The sequence below is a fragment of the Triturus cristatus genome, chromosome 1_2 (genome assembly GCF_964204655.1).
Source record: "Triturus cristatus chromosome 1_2, aTriCri1.1, whole genome shotgun sequence".
Classification (NCBI taxonomy): Eukaryota; Metazoa; Chordata; class Amphibia; order Caudata; family Salamandridae; genus Triturus; species Triturus cristatus.
Genome location: NC_140580.1, coordinates 1074279806 through 1074306406, shown reverse-complemented (window position 1 = coordinate 1074306406; position 26601 = coordinate 1074279806). Strand labels below are relative to the sequence as shown.

General features: G+C 47.2%; 1 protein-coding gene across 2 annotated transcripts in view; it reads left to right on the top strand.

The window, feature by feature from the left end:
- DIPK1B (divergent protein kinase domain 1B) overlaps positions 1 to 26601 on the top strand; it is a 374250-nt gene that overhangs the window by 273695 nt on the left and 73954 nt on the right. For both annotated transcript variants that reach the window (XM_085612905.1, XM_085612894.1), the window contains one exon: positions 10554 to 10661. In XM_085612905.1, the coding sequence (XP_085469031.1) occupies positions 10554 to 10661 (108 nt within the window). The remainder of the gene's footprint in view (positions 1 to 10553; positions 10662 to 26601) is intronic.

Here is a 26601-nt window from a genome sequence, read left to right as displayed (position 1 = left end):
TATAGCGCGCGAACTCGACCCGAAGGTATTGCAGCGCTATATAAGAACAACAGTTAAATTACACACGGGCACATTCATTTTTGGAAGGCACAGGGAGATTAAGTAATTTGCCCAGAATCACAGGATGTGTTGAGACGACGCCGAGACTTGAACCTGGTTCCCCAGCTTTAAAGTCGGCTGAGCCGGCTCCAGGAAGCAGTTGGATGATGGTGGGGTGTTCGGAGGCTCACCTGGAATGAAGTCCGGTAGTGGCGGTAATGTTCCTTGTCCTTAGATGTCAAGTAGTTAGCTCCTGTGCATGTGTTTTCGGCTTTCTTTTTTTTTTTTTTTTGCCTGAGGAGGTTGCATTTTGGTACTTTTAATTTCACTTTTAACATTGCAATTGAGAATCGCCACGTGCAAAGTGTGGGTGTTTAATATGCCGAGGACGATGGGCGTCACACGTGGCATGGGCCACCTCTGTCCATCTCCATTACTGGTTACAGGTGAGCGAGCCACTGAAGTCTCGAGCCTGATGCCTGGCTCTGGCCCGGCCTGTGGTCCTCCCAGACCCTCGAGCCAAAAACGAGCCACGCACAGTGTGAGTGACTTACGCTAAAAAGTAGTGTGAGTCAGAGAGAGATTGTAGAGGAAAAATACAGTGCCAGGAAGAGAGAGACAGGTCTGACGAAGGAGAAACATAATTAGGAAGCAGTCGGGCAGAGAGGGGCACGGGTGACCGTTTGGTGAGGAGAATGTAAGCAAGAGGATTTGGCATGAAAAGCGGTGAGAAAGGGCAGGAGGAAGAGGTGATGAAGCTGCAGCAGGCCAGTGTGAACATCAGGCAGGGCTGGGAAGAGTCAGTAACGTGACATGTGACTAAGTGTGACCACCTGCTTTCTCGGCCTGCCTCTGGCACCAGCAGTTCTTAATTTAAATAAAAATCTAAGTGCCAGGGCCCTTCTCGGAAGGCCACCGCAGCCTGCACCACTCATTGTCCCTGTCAGCACCGTCAATGACAGTACCAGCCTAACACCGAACCATCGCACTCCTACCAGGGCTGGAATGGCTGTAGCGGGCACCGGGCGTTTCCCCGGTGGGGCGCCAATGTTTGGGCCGGTTTTTGGCCCCTGGAGGCCCGTTTTTGTTACAGGGGCCGGCAATATCGGCCCCCCTGTAACAAAATCGGCCGAAACCGGCCTTGGCAAACAGCTCGGCGGCGCCCCCACCCTCCCCTCCAGGGGGCCGGCCCAGCAGTCTGCCAGGGCCCGTTTCTGTTCCCAGTCCGGCCCTGACTCCTACAAGTATAACAATTCAGACTGTTCTGGGCCCCCAAAGCTATAAGAATGGTGTGAGAGGCACAAATTAAGCACAGGCAGCAGCCTGTCACAGACTGCACGTACGCAACAATGGTTGGGGCCTTAGCTGCCCCCCCCCCCCACCGCAGCCTGCCATAGCATGACAATGATTCTGCTAGCATGGCTCGAGTTTTGGCCCGTAGAGCTGAGCCGGACCCCTTGGCTCAGCTCTTCCCTTACATTCTCTGCTTGACCACCTCTGTCACCGGTGAGGCCTCGTGACGGCCTCTGTGGGCATAGAGTCCTCATCATAGGCCCTGTGCAGTGGGCGCTGTATGTCTGCGAGCACAACACCTTATTCAGGGTCCTTGGTGCCATTCCAGAGCTTGAAAATAAATTAATTGGCTATTTATAGCAGCTCTTAACTCGGTTGCCAAGGGCAATGCTCTGCCACATTTATTTATGAATTTCTATGTAATAGTTCTGTGCTTCACTTCCAGGTACTTGAAGCCACTCTGGAGAGCAGTTAGGTGGATTTACATGCACTGGTTTAGAAAAACAATGCGGCAGATGTCAAATGCTGCGGTTGGCAGTGGGCCACAGGCTCTGTGCCCAGAAGGGTCGAAGTCCAAAGGGCAGCTCATCTCAGAGATGGTGCAGCAAGGGCACCATGCGTCAACTGCAGGGGCCTGTGTACGACCTCATGGTCACAGGTTCAAATCTCAGCGGGTCCCCTCAGCCTTTCATCCATCTGAGGTCGATAAAATGAGTAGCATTGAGCTGGGTAACAATAAACATCTGTTATTCAGCGCCAAGATGCCTATGGGTGGTGCGCTTTACAAATACACGTTATGTTGTGTCACGGGGTCTAGTGCGAGCAAGGAAAATGTCTCCTGGACCCCTGAATGGATAATAAAACACAGCAATAATCTAGCCAGGCGCTGCACTGAAGTCACTTGTGCACCAGAGGCTGAATCTGCGCATGGAGGCCTGGCTGACCAGTATTTCCATGTCATGTGTGACACCTCCAGCCAATAGTGATTTTTTGTAAGACCCCCATTTGCAAGGTTGGATTTTTAACGTTATACTTATAATGGTAAAAACGGCACTACAAGTCCCAGAAAGCAAAGCAAAGTTGGTGCCAGGTTGTGCACTATGCAGTAACCCATAATGTAACATAAAATCCTGGATTAGCTGAAAGTGCTTTCAAACGATATGGGTTCACTTGGCACTCTGCAAGTGGTTCTGCATGGGTGCAACAGAGGCTGGGGAAGTGCTGCGGGCCCTAGGAGGAGAGGTACAGCAGTCTAGTCCCCTACTTCTGCTGTCATCAAATGGTCTTCTGTTGGGCTCTGTGGTACAAGTTTCTGATCTGGAGCAGTAACACCCCTTGGGCTCCGTGTCTCGGTCTGTGCTGAAGCGCATCCTTAAATGAGTGCTCCAAATCCCAGAAAAAATGCGCCGACCCCAGTGCAGGTGCAAACTGTGACAGTCTGGGCTGAGTTTGTGCCTGCACCGCAGAGAGCGCATCGCTGAAAGATAAAGTTGGGGTCTGAAGCCACAGTAAGCTTTCACTGCCAGTGGACCCTGCCTCACCTTCAAGAGGATACAGGAACCCCACCTCGGCCACGTGCATACTGTATATGACTCCCAGTGGGGCTGTGCACTGCCCCTCTTCCAAGGGAACCTGGGGGGTCACACTGAAGTGGCTGCCTCATATGTTACACATAATTACTGCGTCCTTGACAGCCGCTTTGGCTGTACGCCCCGATCCAGACAGCTGCAGGCGGAAGAGCCTTTATTTGCAGGATTCCAAGTCCCCATGAAAGAGAGAGCACCTTATTGTGTTTGCAGCAGCGCACATTTTGTGCCGCATGATCCGTATAATAGGAGTCCCGCAAGCGCCTGTAGCCTCTTCTGTAATTTCAAAGAAACAAACCGACGCAAATCATCATGGCACCGCTGGGCTCACTTTGTGTAACACGGCCCATGGTGTCCACCCGCTGATGGGATGACACTGCTACAACACGTCACACGCAGGGATGGCTGGACCTCCCGGGAGTGCCATATTTGGCTATTCGTTTTACACATCAGCGCTGTCCTGTGTGTTGTTCACATTGTTTTTATGGAAAGAAATAAAGACCACAGCTTCAAAATTTCACTGCATCGTTAAATGAAAAGGCAGGACCGGAAACCCAGTGTTTGGCATCCATAAGGTGATCTGGCCGCATTCAGCGTCATCCTTATAAATGCTTCTTTGTTTATCATCCACCTTCATTAATCAGAGCTGCCGGATAATGTGCAGGTGTTACCCTGTGCCAAAAACAGAGTGTCCATGGTCATGTGGGTGTGCAGGAAGAGGACACACTGCATTCCCACCTTCTTTCTGTGCCAGTGATCAATGTTCATATAATGGTTATTCTTGTTTTGCTCAGAATTTAGGTCACACTGATGTGGCAACAGGCCAGTCGGAACATGAACTACAACCAGAGTCATTATCCAGGCCTTTTCCAGGTTACTTAGCACGTGCGGTCAATATAACGAGATAATTGCCTCCCTCTAACATATGCCTCCAGAGCAAAAGGCAAGGGCACATGGAAAAGGGCAAAAGCTATCAATAAAGCTATTAACAACAGCATGGATTTAAAACGCATATTTTTAGGTCTGGTCTAGGGGACAGCTTTAGCTTTCAGCCCAGCCATACAATCGAAATATCCATTATTAAATATATACACATGTATGCATATATAGAGGGGCTGTGGGTCTGTGCTCTTCAGCCATTGGTCCCTCATACTGCCACTCACAATTTCCTTTCACCCACCTCAGCATACAGTATAGGACAATGGGCCCGCCCACTTCAGCCATTGACTCTGTTGTACTGTGAGTGAGATTGACAGCATTTTTTCTGCACAGCCACTTACAAAAGGGCACTTAAATAGCATTGCAGGTGGGCCAACTGGCAATTTTTTTTCGTTTTAATTCTTTAACCTTTTATATTTTTTTTACATCATCCGTGCGTGTTTAAGCTATGTCTTCAGGTTACATTAATTTATAGCCAATGGTACCTTTTCTTTGCGCCATTAAGAATCATGCATTTGTGACGTGCATTGAAACTCAAACATAGGTACACTTGTTTGCTAAAAAGTACTTGTACTGTTTTATTTAAAATATATTTTGTGGTTAACTTAGTTGTGATTACCGAGGCAGGCATTTTTTGTTACCCACTGCCAAAGGGCAGTGGTCTGCCCAGCCAAGACCGTTCTTTAAGTTGGGGCACTTCTAATGTTGTCTTTGCCATTACACTTTTTTTGATTAGACGTGTGTGATCATCACAGCTGACGTACAATAACATTAGATTCCTTCAACAAGTAGGAGGAGGAAGGGCAGATCCTACTGCATGGGTCATCTTTGAATAGATCAGTGGGCTAAGGACACCCCTGACAGATGTGTGCCTAGCCTGCAAGACTGAATCCCAGCAGAGCCTGTCAGCCTTTTATCCTTACAGAGTTGATACAATGAGTAGCATTGAGTTAGTCAATAACACTCGTTATTCAACCATAATGAGAGAATACAGTGAAGGGGTGTGTGGCACAAATGGTCACTATCAGTCCTAATGTGAGTCATTAGAGGTGCGGAGATGGACAAAACACGTGGCCTTTAATTGGTAGTAATTTAGAGGGTAGCAAGGAAGTGGCTACCCTTTTATCGCTATTAGTCGACAAGACGGCGCTTCCCTTTTCTGTTGCTGCGCCTGTTGGCGCAGCACATAGAAGCCCGGTCACTGGGCCTGTTTTACTGTAAATCAGCGCTTCACCATTTGCAACCCTCAACAGGACAAAGTATTTCTCCCATTTAAGTAATCTGGTACTACTGTCCTCAGTAACTGGGATCACTGGATTACATATAGAAAGGATGAATGATAGTATATGCCTATTATGTTAATTTATTTGCAAAGCGCAACTATTCCCTGGAGGTGTCTTGGCGCTATTAGAAGTTTCGATTGTTTTCCCCTTTAGTACCTGCGAGATTCCACTTTGAATTTCTGTTCCACTCTAAAAGGAGGATTCTAGTCACTTCTAACATGTTCTGCAGTTGTGCCAGCCATGGGACGTTTAGCCCACCCTTTGCCTTCAGGAAGGTATACTGGCAACAAGCACAGACAAAGACAAGTTGGCAAAGCTGGTTGTGGCGCATTACAACGAGAGCTGTCCACCTCTTCAGGGCAGTGCAGTCTTGAAGAGGGGCGTTGGGGAGATGATACAGGGGGGAGACTGAGGCACGGTGAACAGGAGAGCGGTGACTGACATTGCAGATATTAGGTATAACGATTTGAGGGGGCCTTGGCTTGACGGATTGCAGATTTGACGGTGGGGAAAGAATATGGTGCTACATTGCAGTAAGATGGGGGTTAGTGAACGTACCATGATTTAGGGCACAATAATACCTTAGTGCATCATTTATGTACTGGTGGCTGAAGATGGCGTTTAAAAACAGAAGTTTTTAGGAGACAGCAACTCCTTTAGTTTCATCTGTTAGCTTGAGGTGGGTGCACAGGGATGGGGTTGTGCGCCTCTGGACTTGCGTTTGGCGAGATTCATTTTTTCCGGATGGGAAACTTGATCCAGTCTTCCCTCTCCCTCTGTTTTGCATCCAGTTGCTCGGGATTGAAGAAGGCGAAGTGCATATGAAGTGCCTCGCAGAACAAGTGCTCCTGTTCCGCAGAGCGGAATGCACAGAACGGGGGGTTCTTGTGACGTCCAGCACTGCAGGGGCCCTGCAAGGCCGTTACTTTAGTGGAACCTACATTAGGTTCATAACAGTGGCTGGCCCTTGGCAGTGCTCGGCAAAGCAACGTTCCCATCAAGGGGGCGTGAGTGCGGTCCTGATAGAGCGCCAGGAGGACCGTGCATGCCGGGGAGGCGCACACGCTTCTGCCAGGGAAGTTGCTATGAAGAGCACTGCCAGGGGGCGCTATATTTACCGTAATGCATGTAGTTAAAGTGACCAATCACTCGCAGTGCTTCGAAAAGCTACTGTGCTTTTTGGCTTTAGGCCTCTTTTTTTCCACCCACAGAGGTCAAATCCCTCTCCGCAGGTGGGAGGAAAAGAAGGCGAATTTTCCCTAACTTCGTTTCTGTAACCACATGCAAATTCCACGCAGCTGTCTTGGGGTAAGGCATAGGGCCGCAAAGGGAGGCCTTACATAGGGCACAAATACTGTCCCCCAGCCTGGGCTCTAATGATCTGATGTCTTGTTTTTGTTTGGTTCTATAACTTTCAAACCACTGTAAAGATAAATTTCCATTTCCAGGGAAGAGGTGTGGTGCAGTGGCCAGAGCAACTGAATCAGAAACCCAGGGGCAGATCAGCTCTGGGCAATAGCTCGCTTAATCTTCCCGGTGGCCCCCAGCGCCTTGACACCCTTGAGTAATTGTTCACGCTTTACAAATACTGGACATTTCCTACAGAAACCTGAGCCAACATCAGGAGGTTTCTAATGCTGTCTTCAAAGTGCAGTGCGCTTGAAGCTGCATAAATTGTGAGTGGTTTGACTAGTATTCATTTCATTTTTTGCTCAAACCTGCAGATCTGGTAGGAGATGATGCATCCTGTGCAGGTGTTTGTTGTGTGGCAGTGCCCTCGGCGGCAGAGATTTCAGTATCTCAGGGGCACATGGTCTGGAAAGGATACGATCACATAGAGATGGGTAATCACTGACGGGGATGTCTGGTTCCCCCTCATTGGAGTAGGCACAATTGGCCACATGGCTCCTGATCTCTTGAGGTCAGCTGGCGTTTTGCCGCGCAAGGCATGGTGGGTGCTCTGTTCTTCTCTGTACTGCTGAAGGCTGTGTCAGTCCTTCTCACCCTCTGTGGACCCCGGACCTCAGTCTTTCTAGAGCAGGCTTCTACAACGAGGAGCTTGTGAGGTACCTGTAGCTCATGAGCAGCCTGTAAGTAGCTCTCCTGTGTGCAGACCAGGCTACTAGTTTAGAAACTTCTGTTTAGTTGAATTAATATTAGTAAGCCCATCATTGAAAAGTGTGTATTTGACATGAAGGTATGTATATTTCCAGAAATCCTAAGCTGATTTTGGGAGAAAAATTGGTGAATTTTCAAAATATATTTACAGCTGATATTTGTTTGAAAAATCATGCAGCGTTGAGGAGACTTATCACTAATGTTATTACCTTATTTTACGTTACTGCTGGCAACCATGCCTGATGGACTGAGGTGATCACTTGTAGTAATCTTGCATATAGCGGCCACTAATGTAATCTTATCAGATGTGGTCATTATTACAAAACTTATAAGTAGCTTGGGATGATTTTCACTGACGATAAGTAGCTCTTATTACAGAAATGGTTGGAGACCTCTGTTCTCGAGAGACACCCCATCTGAGTAATGGTTAGCGTGTTCTGTTTGTCTCCACATCTTTACAAGCTCACCGACAGACTTCAGATTCTGAGAAAAGTGTTCTCCCTGCCACAGGGCCCTATAAGAGTTGCAAACAAGTGTATGTTTCACAAACATTTTGATCAGCAAATTGGGCTGTTTCTTTAAGGACCATGTTCCATGGTTTTTAGCAGTTATTTTTGCATTACTCTTTCAAGGCATCCATATCCAGGTGTCTCTTTGCTCTGGGAGCTTCACAGACACGTGTGATGCGACCTGGCCAGTTCTTTGCACTGTGTTGGATATGTGAAACTGCACCCGACATATATATATATATATTAGCGAAGCTAGATTTTCAGGATAACAATTGTATTGCTAATAAGTTCCGATTTGATTAATTGAATGAAAATGTGCTCCGTTTCTTTTAATGATATGAAAATATTTTATATAGACCTCCTAATATGCTAGCATCGAGCTCACCTCCATGACCTAAGTTAAACACCCATCTATTAAACTCCATTGATTCACAAACCACTATAAAATACACAACAAACTATGCAAGTGTGCAAAGGATGCCTTCAGAGAAGAGCAACAGCCAGGGGTCTGTGTTTTTGGTGTAATCAGAAGCGGTGTCCTCCTTCCTCAAGCTTGCAGAAGCTGAATAGTCCTCTGCGGCCAATAGCTCGCGACACCTCATTAGCATATCTGTCTAAAATGCCTCCGGGAAGGCTTGTCCTGATGATTAAAGGCTGTCAGTTCTGCTTATCGCCTCTGTAGAGACAGAACAGCTAATGCCCACAAGCTTAGATTTACTAAATGCCCTCAATATATAATCAGCACATTGGAGAATCAGGCAAACGGAACGAATGCACATTACGGAACTGATGTACATTGGAGAATCGGGCATACACTACTGATACATATTAGAGAGTCAGGCATACACTACTGATCCACACTGGAGAGTCAGGCATACACTACTGGTACACATTGGAGAGTCAGGCATACACTACTGATCCACATTGGAGAGTCAGGCATACACTACTGGTACACATTTGAGAGTCAGGCATACACTACTGGTACACACTGGAGAGTCAGGCATACACTACTGGTACACATTGGAGAGTCAGGCATACCCTACTGGTACACATTGGAGAGTCAGGTATACACTACTGATGCACATTGGAGAGTCCGGTTTAGGGAAATGATACACTTTGGACAGTCAGTCATACTCTACTGATGCACATTAGAGAGTCAGGAATACAGACCTCATGCACATTGGAAAGTCAGGCAGGCATGCACTACTAATGCACACTGGAGAGTTAGGCATACTGCACTGATACATATTGGCAAGTCAGGCATGCACTACTGATGCACATTAGAGAGTCAGGCTTACGGAACTGGAGAGTCAGGCTTACAGACTGATACCCATTGCAGAGTCAGGCATGCTCTACTGATGTACATTGAAGAGTCAGGCATACAAAATTGATGCACTTTGGAGGGTTAAGCATATGTGAGTGATGCACATTTGAGAGTGAGGCATACATTACTGATGCACACTGGAGGGTCAGGCATACACTTCTGATACACATTGAAGAGTGAGGCATACTGAACTTATGCACATTGGACAGTATGGCATACACCACTGATGCACATTGGACAGTCTGAACTATGGAACAGATGCACATTGGAGAGTAAGGCATGCACTATTGACGCACATTGGAAAGTCAAGAATGCACTACCTATGTACATTGGAGAGTCAGGCATACACTACTGATGCACACTGGAGGGTCAGGCATGCACTTCTGATGCACATTGGAAAGTGAGGCATACTGAACTGATACATTTGGAAAGTATTGCGTACACTATTGATGCACATTGGCCAGTCAGACTTATGGAAATGATGCACATTGGAGAGTAAGGCATGCACTATTGATGCACATTGGAAAGTCAAGCATACTGTACCGATGCACATTGGAGAGTGAGGCATACTGAACTGATGCACATTGGAGGGTCAGACCTACACTACCTATGCTCATTGGAGAGTCAGGCATTCACTACTTATGCACATTGGAGAGTCAGGCAGGCATACACTATTGATGCACACAGGAGAGTAAGGCATACACTACTGACACACATTGGACAGTTTGACCTATGGAACCAATGCATATTTGGAGAGTCAGGCATACGCTATCTATGCACATTGTTGAGTCGGGCTTACACTACTGATGCACATTGGAGAGTCAGGCTTACACTACTAATGCACATTGGAGAGTCAGGCTTACACTACTGATGCACATTGGGGAGTCTGTAATACAGAAGTGATGCACATTGGAGAGTCAGGCAATCACTTTGTATGCACATTGGAGAGTCAGGCATATGCTATTTATGCACATTGGAGAGTCCGGCATACACTATACATGCACATTCGGGAGTCCAGCATGCATTACGTATGCACATTGGAGAGTCAGGCATACACTACCTAGGTACATTGGAGAGTCAAGCATACACTACCTACGTACATTGTAAAGTAAGGGATATCCTACATATGTACATTGGAGAGTCAGGCATGCACTACCTATGCACATTGATGAGTCCGGCACACACTACTGATGCACATTGGCGAGTCATGCATATACTACGCATCTACATTGGAGAGTCGGGCATACAGCACCTATGTACATTAGTCAGGCATGCACTACTTATGCACATTGGAGAGTCAGGCATGCACTACCTATGCACATTGGAGAGTCAGGCATGCATTACTGATACACATTGCATTGTCTGCTATACAGAAGTGATGCACACTAGCACCCCTGGAGTTAACTGTGATAAACATGGATTTTGTGCATCTCTAAACTAGTCTTTTCCTTTCTCTCACCAGTGTGATCAGTACAAGAAGGGGATCATCTCCGGCTCAAGCTGCAAGGATCTGTGTGAAGATCACACACTGGTGCTCCAGCAGTGTCTCTCCTCTTCTCCTGCCCACCAGGTACAGTGTGCTTATGGTCCTCAGAGAACCACAGTGCGGCTCATTGTTGTGACTGCGTGCATTGTTGGGGTGCTGTATATTATGTTAACATGCTGCCTAACACCTTCTTCAGAGTGCTCTTGTATGCTGTAAGCATGCAGACAAGCAGTCTGTGTCACTATAAGCTTGTAAATAAATCAGTCCGAGGCACTAGAAGCTTTCTGATGTGCAGGCTGAGACACAGTCGACATGCAGTCTAAAACACTGTAACCATGTCTGTCTCACTACAAGATTGTTGACATACAAGCAGAAACCCCTTAAACATGCAGATATGCAGTCTAAAACACTGTAAACATGCAATCCGAGTCACTATAAGCATTCTGACATGCAGTCTGAGACCCGATAAGCATGCAAACATGTAGTCCGAGTCACTATAAGCATGCTGAAATGCAGTCTGAGACCCAGTGGACATGCAGTCTAAAACACTGCAACCATGCGAACATGCAGTCTGTCTTGCTACAAGATTGCTGACATGTAAGTGAAGCCCCCTTAAACATGCAGATATGCAGTCTAAAATACTATAAACATGCAAACGTGCCGTCCGAGTCACTATAAGCATTCTGACATACAGTCTGAGACACGGTAAGCACGCAAACATGCAGCCGGAATCAATATAAGCATCCTGAAATGCAGTCTGAGACGTAGTAAGTAGGCAGACATGGATTCTCGGGGCTAGATGTATGAAGATTAGTAATGGCGATTACCAAATAGCGATTTGTTTGTGAATCGTTATTTAGTAGTCGCTATTATCAATGTACAAAAGTAATGTCTGGCCCATTAGCGATTCGTAGTGGGTTGCAAATAGACCTACCTTATGAATATTAATGAATTAGATCACAATTGTGAACCAGTAGGATTCGCTGCCATCACAGGGATGGTGGCTTGCTGGGGTCAGCAGTCCACCACGTCTGTGAAAGGTCACCATCCCTGTGACTACTTTTAAATAAAGCAATCGTTTTTGATTTCTTTTTGTAATGAAGCCTGTTTTCCTAAAAGAAAAAAAAGTGATAAATAAAAAAAATAAAGTTGCATTTTTTTTTAAGAGTAAGCAGTAGTCCATGGGACCACTGCCTTCTCTTAAAACTATTTACTTTAAATATTATCAAAGGGGACGGGATCCCAAGGGGACCCTTCCCATTTGCAAACTGGTTACCACCAACTTTGAGTTGGTGGTAAAATGCGAATGTTTTGCAGCCGCATTTTGGTCACAAAATATTCATAGGTCCCATTCTGATTCGGTATTTGGAAGGGACGGCCTAAACAACCCCCGTCCAAATACACAGTCGCTATGTATTTGCAATTCCAAATTGTGATTGCATAACCTGTTACTGAATCCCAATTTGGGATTAATATATACCAAAATGCATTTTTGCGGTTGGAAATGTAAGCATGCACACTTGTAGTCCAGGTCAATTTAAGGTTTCTCACATACAGTCTAAGACAGAGTGACATGCAGTCTGAAACACTTTAAGCATGCTAACGTGGTCTCAGTCATTATAAGCATGCTGACATGCAGTCTGAGCTCCGGTACACATTAAGACGTGCAGTCTTAAACTCAGTAAGCATACAAACATTCAGTCTGGGTCACTATAAGAATGCTGACTAAGACATAGGTAATATGCAGACTCGCAGTCTAACACACTGTAAGCCTTTTTGCTTCTGACCTCCTGTTTTGACTGTATGCTGAACTTCGTTTTTGCTGGTTTTAGGACTCTGGGCACTTGACCACTGCTAATCAGTGCTAAAGTGCATGTGCTCTGTGTCTAAGTGTAATGGCATTTGGTTTGTCCATGATTGGCATATTTGATTTACTGGCAAGTCTCTAGTGCAGTACGCTACATGTGCAAGAGCGTTTGGCTTTGCCAATGTGTTTTAGCCATGTTGTACAACATCATGGCTGCTGTTCAGCATTGCTAAAAGTTAATGGCATAGAAGTGAGTGGTGTGGAGTGTCGAACAGTGGGATGGTGTGGTGTGGCATAGAGTATTGTGTATTTGAGTGGCATATAGTGGAGTCACGTGCAGGGGAGTGGCGTAGAGTAGACAGGTGTTGAGGGTATTGGCATAGAGTGTTACAGAATATAGTGGTGAGAGTGCAGCGGCATAAAATTCAGTGATATACTATGCAGCATTGTAGAATGAAGTGGCGTACATTAGAGTGCAATAGCGTAGAGTAAAATGGTGTAGAGTGCAGTGGCATAGAGTTCAGTGGTGTTGAGTAGAGGCAGAGTGTAGTGGTATAGAGTTGTGGAGAGTACAGTGGCATAGAGTGGCGCAATGTAGAATATTGTGCAGTCGAGTACAGTGGCATAGAGGGGAGTTTTGGACAGTACAGTGGTGTGGAGTGGCGTAGAGTGCATTGGCATAAAATGCAGTGCTGAAGAGTAGAGTAGCATAGAGTTCAGTGACGGTGAGAGCAGTGGTGCACAGTAGAGTGTGCTAGAGTGCATTGGCGTAAAATGCATTGGCGTAAAGTGCAGTAGGGTAGAGTGATGTTGAGTTAGAGTGGTATAGAGAACAGTGGCATAGTGTGCTGTGCTGACGAGTGGAGTGATGTGGAGTGTATTGGCGTAGTGTGTTGCAGAGAATAGTGATGTAGAATGCAACAGTATGGAACCCAGTGGCATGCAATGCAGCATCGTAACAAGCAGTGGCGTAGATAAAATTGGTGCATAGTAGAGTGCAGTGCTGCAGAGTAGAGTGGCATCCAGGGCAGTGGAATAGAGTAAAGAGGGTTAAAGTGCACTGATATAGAGTAGAGTGGCAGAGAGTGCAGTGGCCTAGAGTAGATTATTTCAGAGTAGAGTGCAGGGGAGTAAAGTGTAAGGGCATAGAGTAAAGTGGTGTAGAGTGCAGGGGCATAGCGTGAAGTGGTGCAGAGCAGATTAGAGTGGAGCACAATGGATTGGCATGGAATGCAGGAGCAAAGAGTTGAGTGTTACTGAGTAAAGTGCATTGGTGTTGAGCGTATTGGCATAGAGCGCAGTGTTGCAGAGTGGCATAGAGTGGAATTGTGCAGAGTAGATTGGAGTGGCCTAGACTGGAGTGGTGTAGAGTGCAGTGGCATAGAGTAGAGTGGTGGAGAGTGGAGAGGCGTAAAGTGCTGTGGCATAGAGTGGAGTGGTACAAAATGGAAAACAGTGTAGTGGCGTGGAGTGGTGCAGAGTAGAGTGGATTATGCATGGTGTGGTAGTACACTGCCAATACAGAAAACACATTTCCAATTGAAATGGCTAATACATTGCACCTACATACAGTTTTACTAATAAAAGTATACAGCGCACAAACGATAATGTGTGGAAATTACATCATCTAGTGTATTGTATTGCTTAGATCATACTAAAGTATTTGCTTCCAACACACTTCAGAATTAATAAAAAATGTACTTCATTTGTGCATTCCTAATTCTTATATGGTCTGAAATACTTGCAAAATTCATTTAAATGTTGTTGTGTGCTAGATTAAAAACCCCTTTCCCACTCACGGTATCCAGCAAGTTTGACACATAGATCCTCTCACTTTGAAGTCAGAGAAAGAAAAGAAAACACCTTGGAAGACAGAGCCTGGCATTGGGCCTCTGCCTTTGAATGCACAGCAAATCTGACAAGATACAAAGGAGACTAACAGGCCTCTCTACAGAAAGGAGCACTCGTGGAAGAATGCAAGTGGAGTTGGTGTGAAAAGGTTTTGGTCCTTGGGAGGGACACACGCGCCCTGTACAGCCGAAAATAAGTAAAGCCAGCAAATAGAAAGCCAGAAAATGTGAGTCACAAACCACAAAGCCAATGGTAAGGAAAGGGCGGAATGCATTGCCATGGAAGCTTTCTGAATGTCTCCAAGATGTCCTTAGCAAACCAGACTGGTAGGCTTCAACCTAAAAATGGTGTGTGGCATGCTACTGCGCAGTGGAAGGCCCTTTGCAAAGGTTGACTGGTCTCCTTTAAGTTACTTATGGCTGTATTTTGGGTTTTAAACTGGTACTACTGATGTGAAATCTATACCCAAACCGTGCTAACCTATGTAAATATGACAAAATAAGGAAATAATACTAAAACGAAATGTGCCGCGTTATGCTGCATTATTTGCCTTTTCTTGCTGCATGATTTAGCCGCCACTGCTGCATAATTTGGGCCTCCCTTACTACAGAATTCCAGTGGCCCTGCATATGACATGCTGTGTAAGGGGCTTCACTGTAGTTGGACCGAGTGGGCACAGGGATGTTAACATTCAAGCAAAGGGATTGGAGAGGGTGCAGTGACTCCCCCTCAGCCCCCCACTCTCCTGCCTGTTCTCCCATCTTAGCAAAGGCCGCAGAGGGAATCAAACCTATCAAGCAGAAGACACACTGCAGCAGGAGGCACAAGGGCGCTCAGTGTTAGCATGGTAGAGGGGATAACATAGAACCAAGATGACAGAGGCACGTGACTGATGCCAGGCAGCATCCCACAGCAGGTACTCCAAGGGTAAGGCGGTGGGGGCGCTCCTCTCTGTCTCTGCTCCATCTCACTAAAGTCGCTGGACTCTCAGGAACCCAAACACTGGACCCCCCCATCTTCTAGCCATTGTCTCACTCATGGACCAGTCCGGTACCCCTCTCACTCATCAGACTACTTTCCAGTCACTTTTATCATTCACAGGTGTTGTTACAACACCAGATATTGAGTCTTTACTTACACCTCACTGAATTACATTTATTTATCAAGTACTATAATGACTCCCACTGAAAGCTTCCCTGACCTGAACAAAACTATTGCAAAAGAAATGTATTTTCACAAAACACCTGTAATAAACAATGGAGAAGGCAAATGGAAAAATAAGTCTTGTACAGACTACTAAACAACGAATTAACAACCATATAACGATACGCCTTAGAACGAAGGAAATCCCCAACTGCATATTGAGGGCGCGCAGACGACCCTGCTTTGTCACACTGGTCATATACAAATGCAGATGACGTAACACAGACTGAGGCACCCCAGAAGCACAGCTGAGATCTGAGGCTCGAGACTGCCAGATGTGGCAGTGCACACCGAAGGCCTGCCAGGCACCCGGCAGATGAAGACCCCTTGGCACAGCAGACGGGCGCTGCAGTACGGGATGAAGGGCATCACAGCCATTAGTGCAAGGAGGAGTGAGTCCGGCCCCTGAATACTAACAGCCAGGTCCCTGAACAACTTCACAGGCCTTGCAGACTATGAAGAAGGGAATTCAGAGCTCCCCGGGGGTACCTCGTGGAGCCCAAAAGATGCAGCACTCTGATAGAGCGACAAAGCGCAGCAGACAGCAGTCATCCACACTCTGCACCTGTAGGAATCCCTGGTCCAGGTTATGTTAGGGGACTCTGTACACGCACTGATGCTATACGTATGTGTGATGAGAAAGGGAAGACCTATTGAGACAACACAAGCACGTGATGACGACAGCCGCAATCTGATAGTACAGACAGTACTTGTAGCCAAACACACGGCGTCTGCATAGGCATTTCCCAGAGTCTGTCGACTTGCAGGAGTTCCAGGACAGGCGAGCACGACCGCCAGTGGTTCTGATGTTGCAGTGGTCTAGTAAAATGTGTGCCATCCGGACAGATGGCCTGTAAACTCGGATGGAACCATTAGAGGACATGCGGACGTGTCAGCAACGAAGCGTGTGCTCCCTGAAACATATTGGTGGACAAGACCTGGAAGTTGATAGCTGGCGAGAAGCTGTAGAATATATGTTACCTATGCACCCTATTAATTGGCATGTTCATGGCAAACAGTAGCATTTGGTACCCAATTGCCCACAGTGTAATGATGAAGCGGTGAGTTCTAATCGTATCCTTAAGAGTGATCTCGAGAGGCGGTGGCTCCTAATTTGAGTGTTAGAGGGATAGAGTTTTTGTGCAGTATGTGACACCCCTGAAGATAGTCTTTTTGAGCTACTGAAGAGAGAGCAGGGGTGCACAGTAAAAAACGGAGCGACAAAAGTAGTCCATGAGAATTGTTTGGTGATGGTGCGAGTGCGATTGACTGGGGCGATCATAAAAATGGAGGTGGTCTCAGAGCGATCCTTGAGAGTGGCGGTGGCAAACAGAAATAGTGGAGGGTCCCAGCTCGGCAATTGTCATGGTTTGGTGATTTAGAAGGGAGACGACAGGGAAACAGAGGAGAAAAAACACCAGGGTGTTGATGTAGACTCACAGAGTGGCATTCACAGAAGCAGACTCATGGTGCAGAGAGCGTGGAGCCTGGAGCGTTGTTACACTGAGCACAGGGGTTGGTAAACTTATTTCTTCGGATCCAGGAGGAGCCGGGGTACTTGTGATGAGCGACATTTGGATGTGCATTCCAGGACCAGGAAGGCGAACCTTCTAGGCACCAGCCTAAGACACTGGTTGGTAGTGTGTTTCCTTGAGTGACTTGTTTCTTCTTTTGTGGGGTGCAGAGTGTAAAACTTCATTCACATAGTACTTCCTGGAAGTGCATTGCTTGTGTTTGGCACAAGCGGATGATGGATTTAGCCGGGGAAACTGCTTATGGGGTGTGTGTAGGGATACCCTGGAACTAAACGATGGCCATGGAAGAGGAAGGGACGTGAGAGATGTCTGCTGCCTCTCACCTACTTCTTTTACAATCCGGATTTGTCAGGCAATCGGTTGGGACACAGTGAACAAATGAAAAGTATAATGCTACTTCACTTGTTCTCTGCACTCCTTGTGTTTTTTACCTGCAAGAAGATCGACCCACTGAGTGAATGCACTGGATAAAATTCGAGGTCTCATGAAAGAAATCTCATGGTGTAATTGTGATTTGCTTATATACCTGCTTTGTCTCGTGCTTGACAGACAGATTGACTGTATGGCGGTGCAGGTAGTGGTGGGGCGTGAAAGGGTGTGAGGCAGTTGTTAATCACATGTCTTGTGGTGCTTGTTTCTGTTGACATTGTGTAGAATCTTGCTATGCCACAACCAGGATAGAGATTCTGCGCGTGGCCACTGGGCATTAGCCAGGGAGGACTTTGAGAGCTGGGTTGGCTTGGTGTGATAATATACTCTTAAAGAACTACCCCCCCTCCCCCCCAATTCACCATGTTCATCATTACAGTCCTAAGAAAGCAACCTTTAGACCAGGATTGTCTACCTTTGTTTCAGGAGGGGCAGGTCCATGCTAGATTTTCGAGGTAGCCACATAAGCTAGGCACATAAGGCATACAACCAATCTTTATTGGACTCATATCCATAGCTATTGGCTACCCAGAATCTCTTGCATAGACCTGCCCCTCCTAAACCTACAGTGGACACCCCTGCTTTAGACACCTGTAGGGTTTTTAAGCATGCACTTGCACTTCTAATCACCCTCCCCAGGCCTGCTGTTTGTGACCTAGGGTACAAATATTATTTTTTTCTGCTTGTATTATCATAGCAAGATGCAGTCGCCCGCGTTAACCTACCCCTCCCTCTCTCCCTCCCACCGGCCGTCTTCTGCAGAACAAAATGTGCTTGGTTCCTGATTTACTCTGATCTGTGGTTTTTGCAGTCCCCTGGGCAATGCTCGTTGTGCTGTGATGCGCGCGTCTCCCCATGCATTCAGTGGCCTCTCCATCTGCCAGCGGTCCATTACCGCCTTGCTCTCCTGCCTCTGTGGGAACAACGCCTCCTCCGTGGACTATCCAGGCCCCGCAGGGACCTCTTGGTGGTTTGTGATAATGGCAAATGAAGCCGTGAGAGGCCAGAGGGGACCCTCTGTTTGCCAAAACATGGCTGTGAGTTGTGACGGGCTCATATGAATTAATTAGCGGGGGCGGTTTCTAGTACATCAACAGAGATGGATCGGCCTATGGGGGGTTCAGGATAATGGCTGACAGGCCTGGGCCTGTCGGCACCTGCTGATTTCCCTGTAGATCCGTCCCCTTCTCCCCCATCAATCTCAGAAATATGCAAGGGGTAAAGTAACACTATTAATGTAGGTTCTCGTTGAAAACGCTCATTATTGAAAATGTTAATTATCTCGAGCCGGATGAGGGAAGTGTGCTCGCCCTGAAAGCGTCTTCTACCTCAGAAGTTTCTTATGTCGCAGCATTCAGACTTTATCCTGCCTCATTACTCCTGACATTCAGGTACTGACAGAGTTCACCAGAAGGGCGGAAGAAGCTTCAGACTGGTAATTCATCGTGTTCCTTCCGCGCCGCTTCGCCATCCTTGACAAACTTCTTGGCGGGAGCAGCCGTGCGTTCGCCATGGCAACAGCACTCCCCATCCCCTCGGCAACGGCTCTCGGAGGGGGGAGAGCGAGGCGCGGGGACGCGGCGCTGGATTTTAAAAAGAAAGTTCAAACGGGTTGAGGCGGGGTTTAATTTTCTCTGAAAATTTCTGATAGAAAATGGCTGAAAAAAAGGGCCCCCGCATCTGTCGCAGCCGAGGCCAGACTTTCCAATGTGCAGTTTCATTATTGACAAGTGGCTGAGCCAGTTTTGGGGGAGTTTTGTAGCATTGTATTTATTCTAGGTCTAACGAAACTGAAATCAACTTCATTCAGGGCACAAGTCCTAAAAAAAGAAGTGGGGGGACGCTCCAAGTTAGGTGGTGTCACCGGAAGTGACCTCACGGCAGGAAGTGACGTCACGAGATGTAGTCCCCATTAATTAACAAAGGTTAGAAGGCGATGGGGGCAGGTTCAAAGGGCAAAGGAGAATGTTTACGTTGGAATTAGTCACCGTATTGACACTCAAAGGAGCGGGGAAATTAAAGCTGCGCTTGTTCGGTGCGTATTTATTGCCCACAGTAAATTTGCCGGTCTCCGTCTGAAATGCATGAATACATACTGACCTTTTCTAATATACGGCCGCGAGCGCCGTCTATCATACTGAACGGCTCCATCAACGTAAAACAACTTAAAGAGCTCTGTTTGCCCTCTCTCGACAATAGAAGGTGGGGTTTGGTGAGTGCTGAGCGCGCGCGCAGGTGCAGGCTCGGGTACCGGCTCCATCTTTTGGGCAGGGTGGACGGCGTCCACCCGGTAAAAACCCGGTAAAATAAGTGGGGGGACGCCGTCCACCCGCGTGGTACCCCGACTCGAGCCCTGACTTCATTTGAAATTAAATCAGCGAAAATCTACCTGCTGTTTGAGGGGCCCCGTGTTTCCTTGTTTTTGTGAGAAAAAAAATTCTGTTCAAAGGTGGCACCCAAAAAGATGCAATAAAAAAATGAAAAAGTAAGAACATTGTTCCTAAATCTCAACTCAAGTCAGCCCAAGATGCTGACCGAGCAAAGACGCAATTGTGGCAGATCAGACCCGAATCTTAATTGTGCTATGTGTCATTCCACGTGCCAACTCTATTGTTTCCACGTGTGAAGAACGCAGCATTTGTTGCTGATTCAAGTCACTGTAGAGACCACAGCACATTATTCTGACTCAAGCCACTGAAAGGATCATAGCACATGCTCCGGATTCAAGCCACTCTAAAGACGTCTCACCACATGCTCCGGATTCAAGCCACTCTAAAGACGTCTCACCACATTCTCCGGATTCAAGCCACTCTAAAGACCTCACCACATGCTCCTGATTCAAGCCACTCTAATGATCTCCCCACATGCTCCTGAGTCAAGCCACTCTAAAGACCTCACCACATGCTCCTGATTCAAGCCACTCTACAGACCTCACCACATGCTCCTGATTCAAGTGACTCTAAAGACCTCACCACATGCTCCTTATTCAAGCACTCTAAAGACCCTAGCACATGCTCCTGATTCAAGCCACTCTAAAGACCTCACCACATGCTCCTGCCTCAAGCCACTCTAAAGAGCTCTCCCCACATGCTCCTTATTCAAGTCACTCTAAAGGCCGTAGCACACGATCCTGATTCAAGCCACTCTACAGACCTCGCCACATGCTCCTGATTCAAGCCACTCTAAAGACCGTAGCACATGCTCCTGATTCAACTCACTCTAAAGACCTCAGCACATGCACCTGATTCAAGCCACTCTAAAGACCGTAGCACATGCTCCTGATTTAAGCCACACTAAAGACCTCACCACATGCTCCTGATTCAACTCACTCTAAAGACCGTAGCACATGCTCCTGATTCAACTCACTCTAAAGACCTCAGCACATGCTCCTGATTCAAGCCACTAAAGAACGTTGCACATGCTCCTGATTCAAGCCACTCTAAAGACCGTAGCACATGCTCCTGATTCAAGCCACTCTAAAGACCGTAGCACATGCTCCTGATTCAAGCCACTAAAGACCGTTGCACATGCTCCTTATTCAAGTCACTCTAAAGGCCGTAGCACATGCTCCTGATTCAAGCCACTAAAGACCGTTGCACATGCTCCTTATTCAAGTCACTCTAAAGGCCGTAGCACATGCTCCTGATTCAAGCCACTCTAAAGAGCTCTCCCCACATGCTCCTGATTCAAGCTGCTCTAAAGACCTCACCACATGCTCCGGATTCAAGACACTCTAAAGACTGTAGCACATGCTCCTGATCCAAGCCACTCAAAAGACCTCTCCCCACTTGCTCCTTATTCAAGCCACTCTAAAGACCTCCCCACATGCTCCTGATTCAAGCCACTCTAAAGACCGTAGCACATGCTCCTGATTCAAGCCACTCTAAAGACCCTAGCACATGCTCCTGATTCAAGCCACTCTAAAGACCTCACCACATGCTCCTGCCTCAAGCCACTCTAAAGAGCTCTCCCCACATGCTCCTTATTCAAGTCACTCTAAAGGCCGTAGCACACGATCCTGATTCAAGCCACTCTACAGACCTCGCCACATGCTCCTGATTCAAGCCACTCTAAAGACCGTAGCACATGCTCCTGATTCAACTCACTCTAAAGACCTCAGCACATGCACCTGATTCAAGCCACTCTAAAGACCGTAGCACATGCTCCTGATTTAAGCCACACTAAAGACCTCACCACATGCTCCTGATTCAACTCACTCTAAAGACCGTAGCACATGCTCCTGATTCAACTCACTCTAAAGACCTCAGCACATGCTCCTGATTCAAGCCACTAAAGAACGTTGCACATGCTCCTGATTCAAGCCACTCTAAAGACCGTAGCACATGCTCCTGATTCAAGCCACTCTAAAGACCGTAGCACATGCTCCTGATTCAAGCCACTAAAGACCGTTGCACATGCTCCTTATTCAAGTCACTCTAAAGGCCGTAGCACATGCTCCTGATTCAAGCCACTAAAGACCGTTGCACATGCTCCTTATTCAAGTCACTCTAAAGGCCGTAGCACATGCTCCTGATTCAAGCCACTCTAAAGAGCTCTCCCCACATGCTCCTGATTCAAGCTGCTCTAAAGACCTCACCACATGCTCCGGATTCAAGACACTCTAAAGACTGTAGCACATGCTCCTGATCCAAGCCACTCAAAAGACCTCTCCCCACTTGCTCCTTATTCAAGCCACTCTAAAGACCTCCCCACATGCTCCTGATTCAAGCCACTCTAAAGACCGTAGCACATGCTCCTGATTCAAGCCACTCTAAAGACCGTAGCACATGCTCCTGATTCAAGCCACTCTAAAGACCGTAGCACATGCTCCGAATTCAACCACTCTAAAGACCGTAGCACATTCTCCTGATTCATGCCACTCTAAAGACCACAGCACATGCTCTTGATTCAATCCACACTGAAAACTGTAGCACATGCTCCTGATTCAAGCCACTCTAAAGACCGTAGCACATGCTCCTGATTCAAGCCACTCTAAAGACCGTAGCACATGCTCCTGATTCAAGCCACTCTAAAGACCTCTCCCCACATGCTCTTGATTCAAGCCACTCTAAAGAGCTCTCCCCACATGCTCCTGATTCAAGCTGCTCTAAAGACCTCACCACATGCTCCGGATTCAAGACACTCTAAAGACTGTAGCACATGCTCCTGATCGAAGCCACTCAAAAGACCTCTCCCCACTTGCTCCTTATTCAAGCCACTCTACCTCACCACATGCTCCTGATGCAAGCCACTCTAAAGACCTCACCACATGCTCCGGAGTCAAGCCACTCTAAAGACCTCCCCACATGCTCCGGATTCAAGCCACTCTAAAGACCTCACCACATGCTCCTGATTCAAGCCACTCTAAAGACCGTAGCACATGCTCCTGATTCAAGCCACTCTAAAGACCGTAGCACATGCTCCTGATTCAAGCCACTCTAAAGACCGTAGCACATGCTCCTGATTCAAGCCACTCTAAAGACCTCACCACATACTCCTGATTCAAGCCACTAAAGACCGTTGCACATGCTCCTGATTCAAGCCACTCTAAAGACCGTAGCACATGCTCCTGATTCAAGCTACTCTAAAGATCGTAGCACATGCTCCTGATTCAAGTCACTCTAAAGACCTCACCACATGCTCCTGATTCAATCCACTCTGAAAACTGTAGCACATGCTCCTGATTCCAGCTACTCTAAAGATCGTAGCACATGCTCCTGATTCAAGCCACTCTAAAGACCTCACCACATGCTCCGGATTCAATCCACTCTGAAAACTGTAGCACATGCTCCTGATTCAATCCACTCTGAAAACTGTAGCACATGCTCCTGATTCAAGCCACTCTAAAGACCGTAGCACATGCTCCTGATTCAAGCCACTCTAAAGACCGTAGCACATGCTCCTGATTCAAGCCACTCTAAAGACCTCACCACATACTCCTGATTCAAGCCACTAAAGACCGTTGCACATGCTCCTGATTCAAGCCACTCTAAAGACCGTAGCACATGCTCCTGATTCAAGCCACTCTAAAGACCTCTCCACATGCTCCTGATTCAAGCCACTCTAAAGACCGTAGCACATGCTCCTGATTCATGCCACTAAAGACCGTTGCACATGCTCCTGATTCAAGCCACTCTAAAGACCTCACCCCATGCTCCTGATTCAAGCCACTAAAGACCGTTGCACATGCTCCTGATTCAAGCCACTCTAAAGACCGTAGCACATGCTCCTGATTCAAGCCACTAAAGACCGTTGCACATGCTCCTGATTCAAGCCACTCTAAAGACCGTAGCACATGCTCCTGATTCAAGCCACTCTAAAGACCGTAGCCACTCTAAAGACCGTAGCACATGCTCCTGATTCAAGCCACTCGAAAGACCACAGCACATGCTCCTGATTCAAGCCACTAAAGACCGTTGCACATGCTCCTTATTCAAGTCACTCTAAAGACCGTAGCACATGCTCCTGATTCAAGCCACTCTAAAGACCGTAGCACATGCTCCTGATTGAAGCCACTCTAAAGACCTCTCCACATGCTCTTGATTCAAGCCACTCTAAAGACCGTAGCACATGCTCCTGATTCAACTCACTCTAAAGACCTCAGCACATGCTCCTGATTCAAGCCACTCTAAAGACCGTAGCACATGCTCCTGATTTAAGCCACACTAAGGACCTCACCACATGCTCCTGATTCAACTCACTCTAAAGACCGTAGCACATGCTCCTGATTCAACTCACTCTAAAGACCTCAGCACATGCTCCTGATTCAAGCCACTAAAGAACGTTGCACATGCTCCTGATTCAAGCCACTCTAAAGACCGTAGCACATGCTCCTGATTCAAGCCACTCTAAAGACCGTAGCACATGCTCCTTATTCAAGTCACTCTAAAGGCCGTAGCACATGCTCCTGATTCAAGCCACTAAAGACCGTTGCACATGCTCCTTATTCAAGCCACTAAAGACCGTAGCACATGCTCCTGATTCAAGCCACTCTAAAGAGCTCTCCCCACATGCTCCTGATTCAAGCTGCTCTAAAGACCGTAGCACATGCTCCTGATTCAAGCCACTCTAAAGACCGTAGCACATGCTCCTGATTCAAGCCACTCTAAAGACCGTAGCACATGCTCCGAATTCAACCACTCTAAAGACCGTAGCACATTCTCCTGATTCATGCCACTCTAAAGACCACAGCACATGCTCCTGATTCAATCCACTCTGAAAACTGTAGCACATGCTCCTGATTCAATCCACTCTGAAAACTGTAGCACATGCTCCTGATTCAATCCACTCTAAAGACCGTAGCACATGCTCCTGATTCAAGCCACTCTAAAGACCGTAGCACATGCTCCTGATTCAAGCCACTCTAAAGACCTCTCCCCACATGCTCTTGATTCAAGCCACTCTAAAGAGCTCTCCCCACATGCTCCTGATTCAAGCTGCTCTAAAGACCTCACCACATGCTCCGGATTCAAGACACTCTAAAGACTGTAGCACATGCTCCTGATCCAAGCCACTCAAAAGACCTCTCCCCACTTGCTCCTTATTCAAGCCACTCTACCTCACCACATGCTCCTGATGCAAGCCACTCTAAAGACCTCACCACATGCTACGGAGTCAAGCCACTCTAAAGACCTCCCCACATGCTCCGGATTCAAGCCACTCTAAAGACCTCACCACATGCTCCTGATTCAAGCCACTCTAAAGACCGTAGCACATGCTCCTGATTCAAGCCACTCTAAAGACCGTAGCACATGCTCCTGATTCAAGCCACTTTAAAGACCACAGCACATGCTCCTGATTCAAGCTACTCTAAAGATCGTAGCACATGCTCCTGATTCAAGCCACTCTAAAGACCTCACCACATGCTCCGGATTCAATCCACTCTGAAAACTGTAGCACATGCTCCTGATTCAAGCCACTCTAAAGACCGTAGCACATGCTCCTGATTCAAGCCACTCTAAAGACCGTAGCACATGCTCCTGATTCAAGCCACTCTAAAGACCTCACCACATACTCCTGATTCAAGCCACTAAAGACCGTTGCACATGCTCCTGATTCAAGCCACTCTAAAGACCGTAGCACATGCTCCTGATTCAAGCCACTCTAAAGACCTCTCCACATGCTCCTGATTCAAGCCACTCTAAAGACCGTAGCACATGCTCCTTATTCAAGTCACTCTAAAGACCGTAGCACATGCTCCTGATTCATGCCACTAAAGACCGTTGCACATGCTCCTGATTCAAGCCACTCTAAAGACCTCACCCCATGCTCCTGATTCAAGCCACTAAAGACCGTTGCACATGCTCCTGATTCAAGCCACTCTAAAGACCGTAGCACATGCTCCTGATTCAAGCCACTCTAAAGACCGTAGCCACTCTAAACACCGTAGCACATGCTCCTGATTCAAGCCACTCGAAAGACCACAGCACATGCTCCTGATTCAAGCCACTAAAGACCGTTGCACATGCTCCTTATTCAAGTCACTCTAAAGACCGTAGCACATGCTCCTGATTCAAGCCACTCTAAAGACCGTAGCACATGCTCCTGATTGAAGCCACTCTAAAGACCTCTCCACATGCTCTTGATTCAAGCCACTCTAAAGACCGTAGCACATGCTCCTGATTCAACTCACTCTAAAGACCTCAGCACATGCTCCTGATTCAAGCCACTCTAAAGACCGTAGCACATGCTCCTGATTTAAGCCACACTAAGGACCTCACCACATGCTCCTGATTCAACTCACTCTAAAGACCGTAGCACATGCTCCTGATTCAACTCACTCTAAAGACCTCAGCACATGCTCCTGATTCAAGCCACTAAAGAACGTTGCACATGCTCCTGATTCAAGCCACTCTAAAGACCGTAGCACATGCTCCTGATTCAAGCCACTCTAAAGACCGTAGCACATGCTCCTTACTCAAGTCACTCTAAAGGCCGTAGCACATGCTCCTGATTCAAGCCACTAAAGACCGTTGCACATGCTCCTTATTTAAGTCACTCTAAAGGCCGTAGCACATGCTCCTGATTCAAGCCACTCTAAAGAGCTCTCCCCACATGCTCCTGATTCAAGCTGCTCTAAAGACCTCACCACATGCTCCGGATTCAAGACACTCTAAAGACTGTAGCACATGCTCCTGATCCAAGCCACTCAAAAGACCTCTCCCCACTTGCTCCTTATTCAAGCCACTCTAAAGACCTC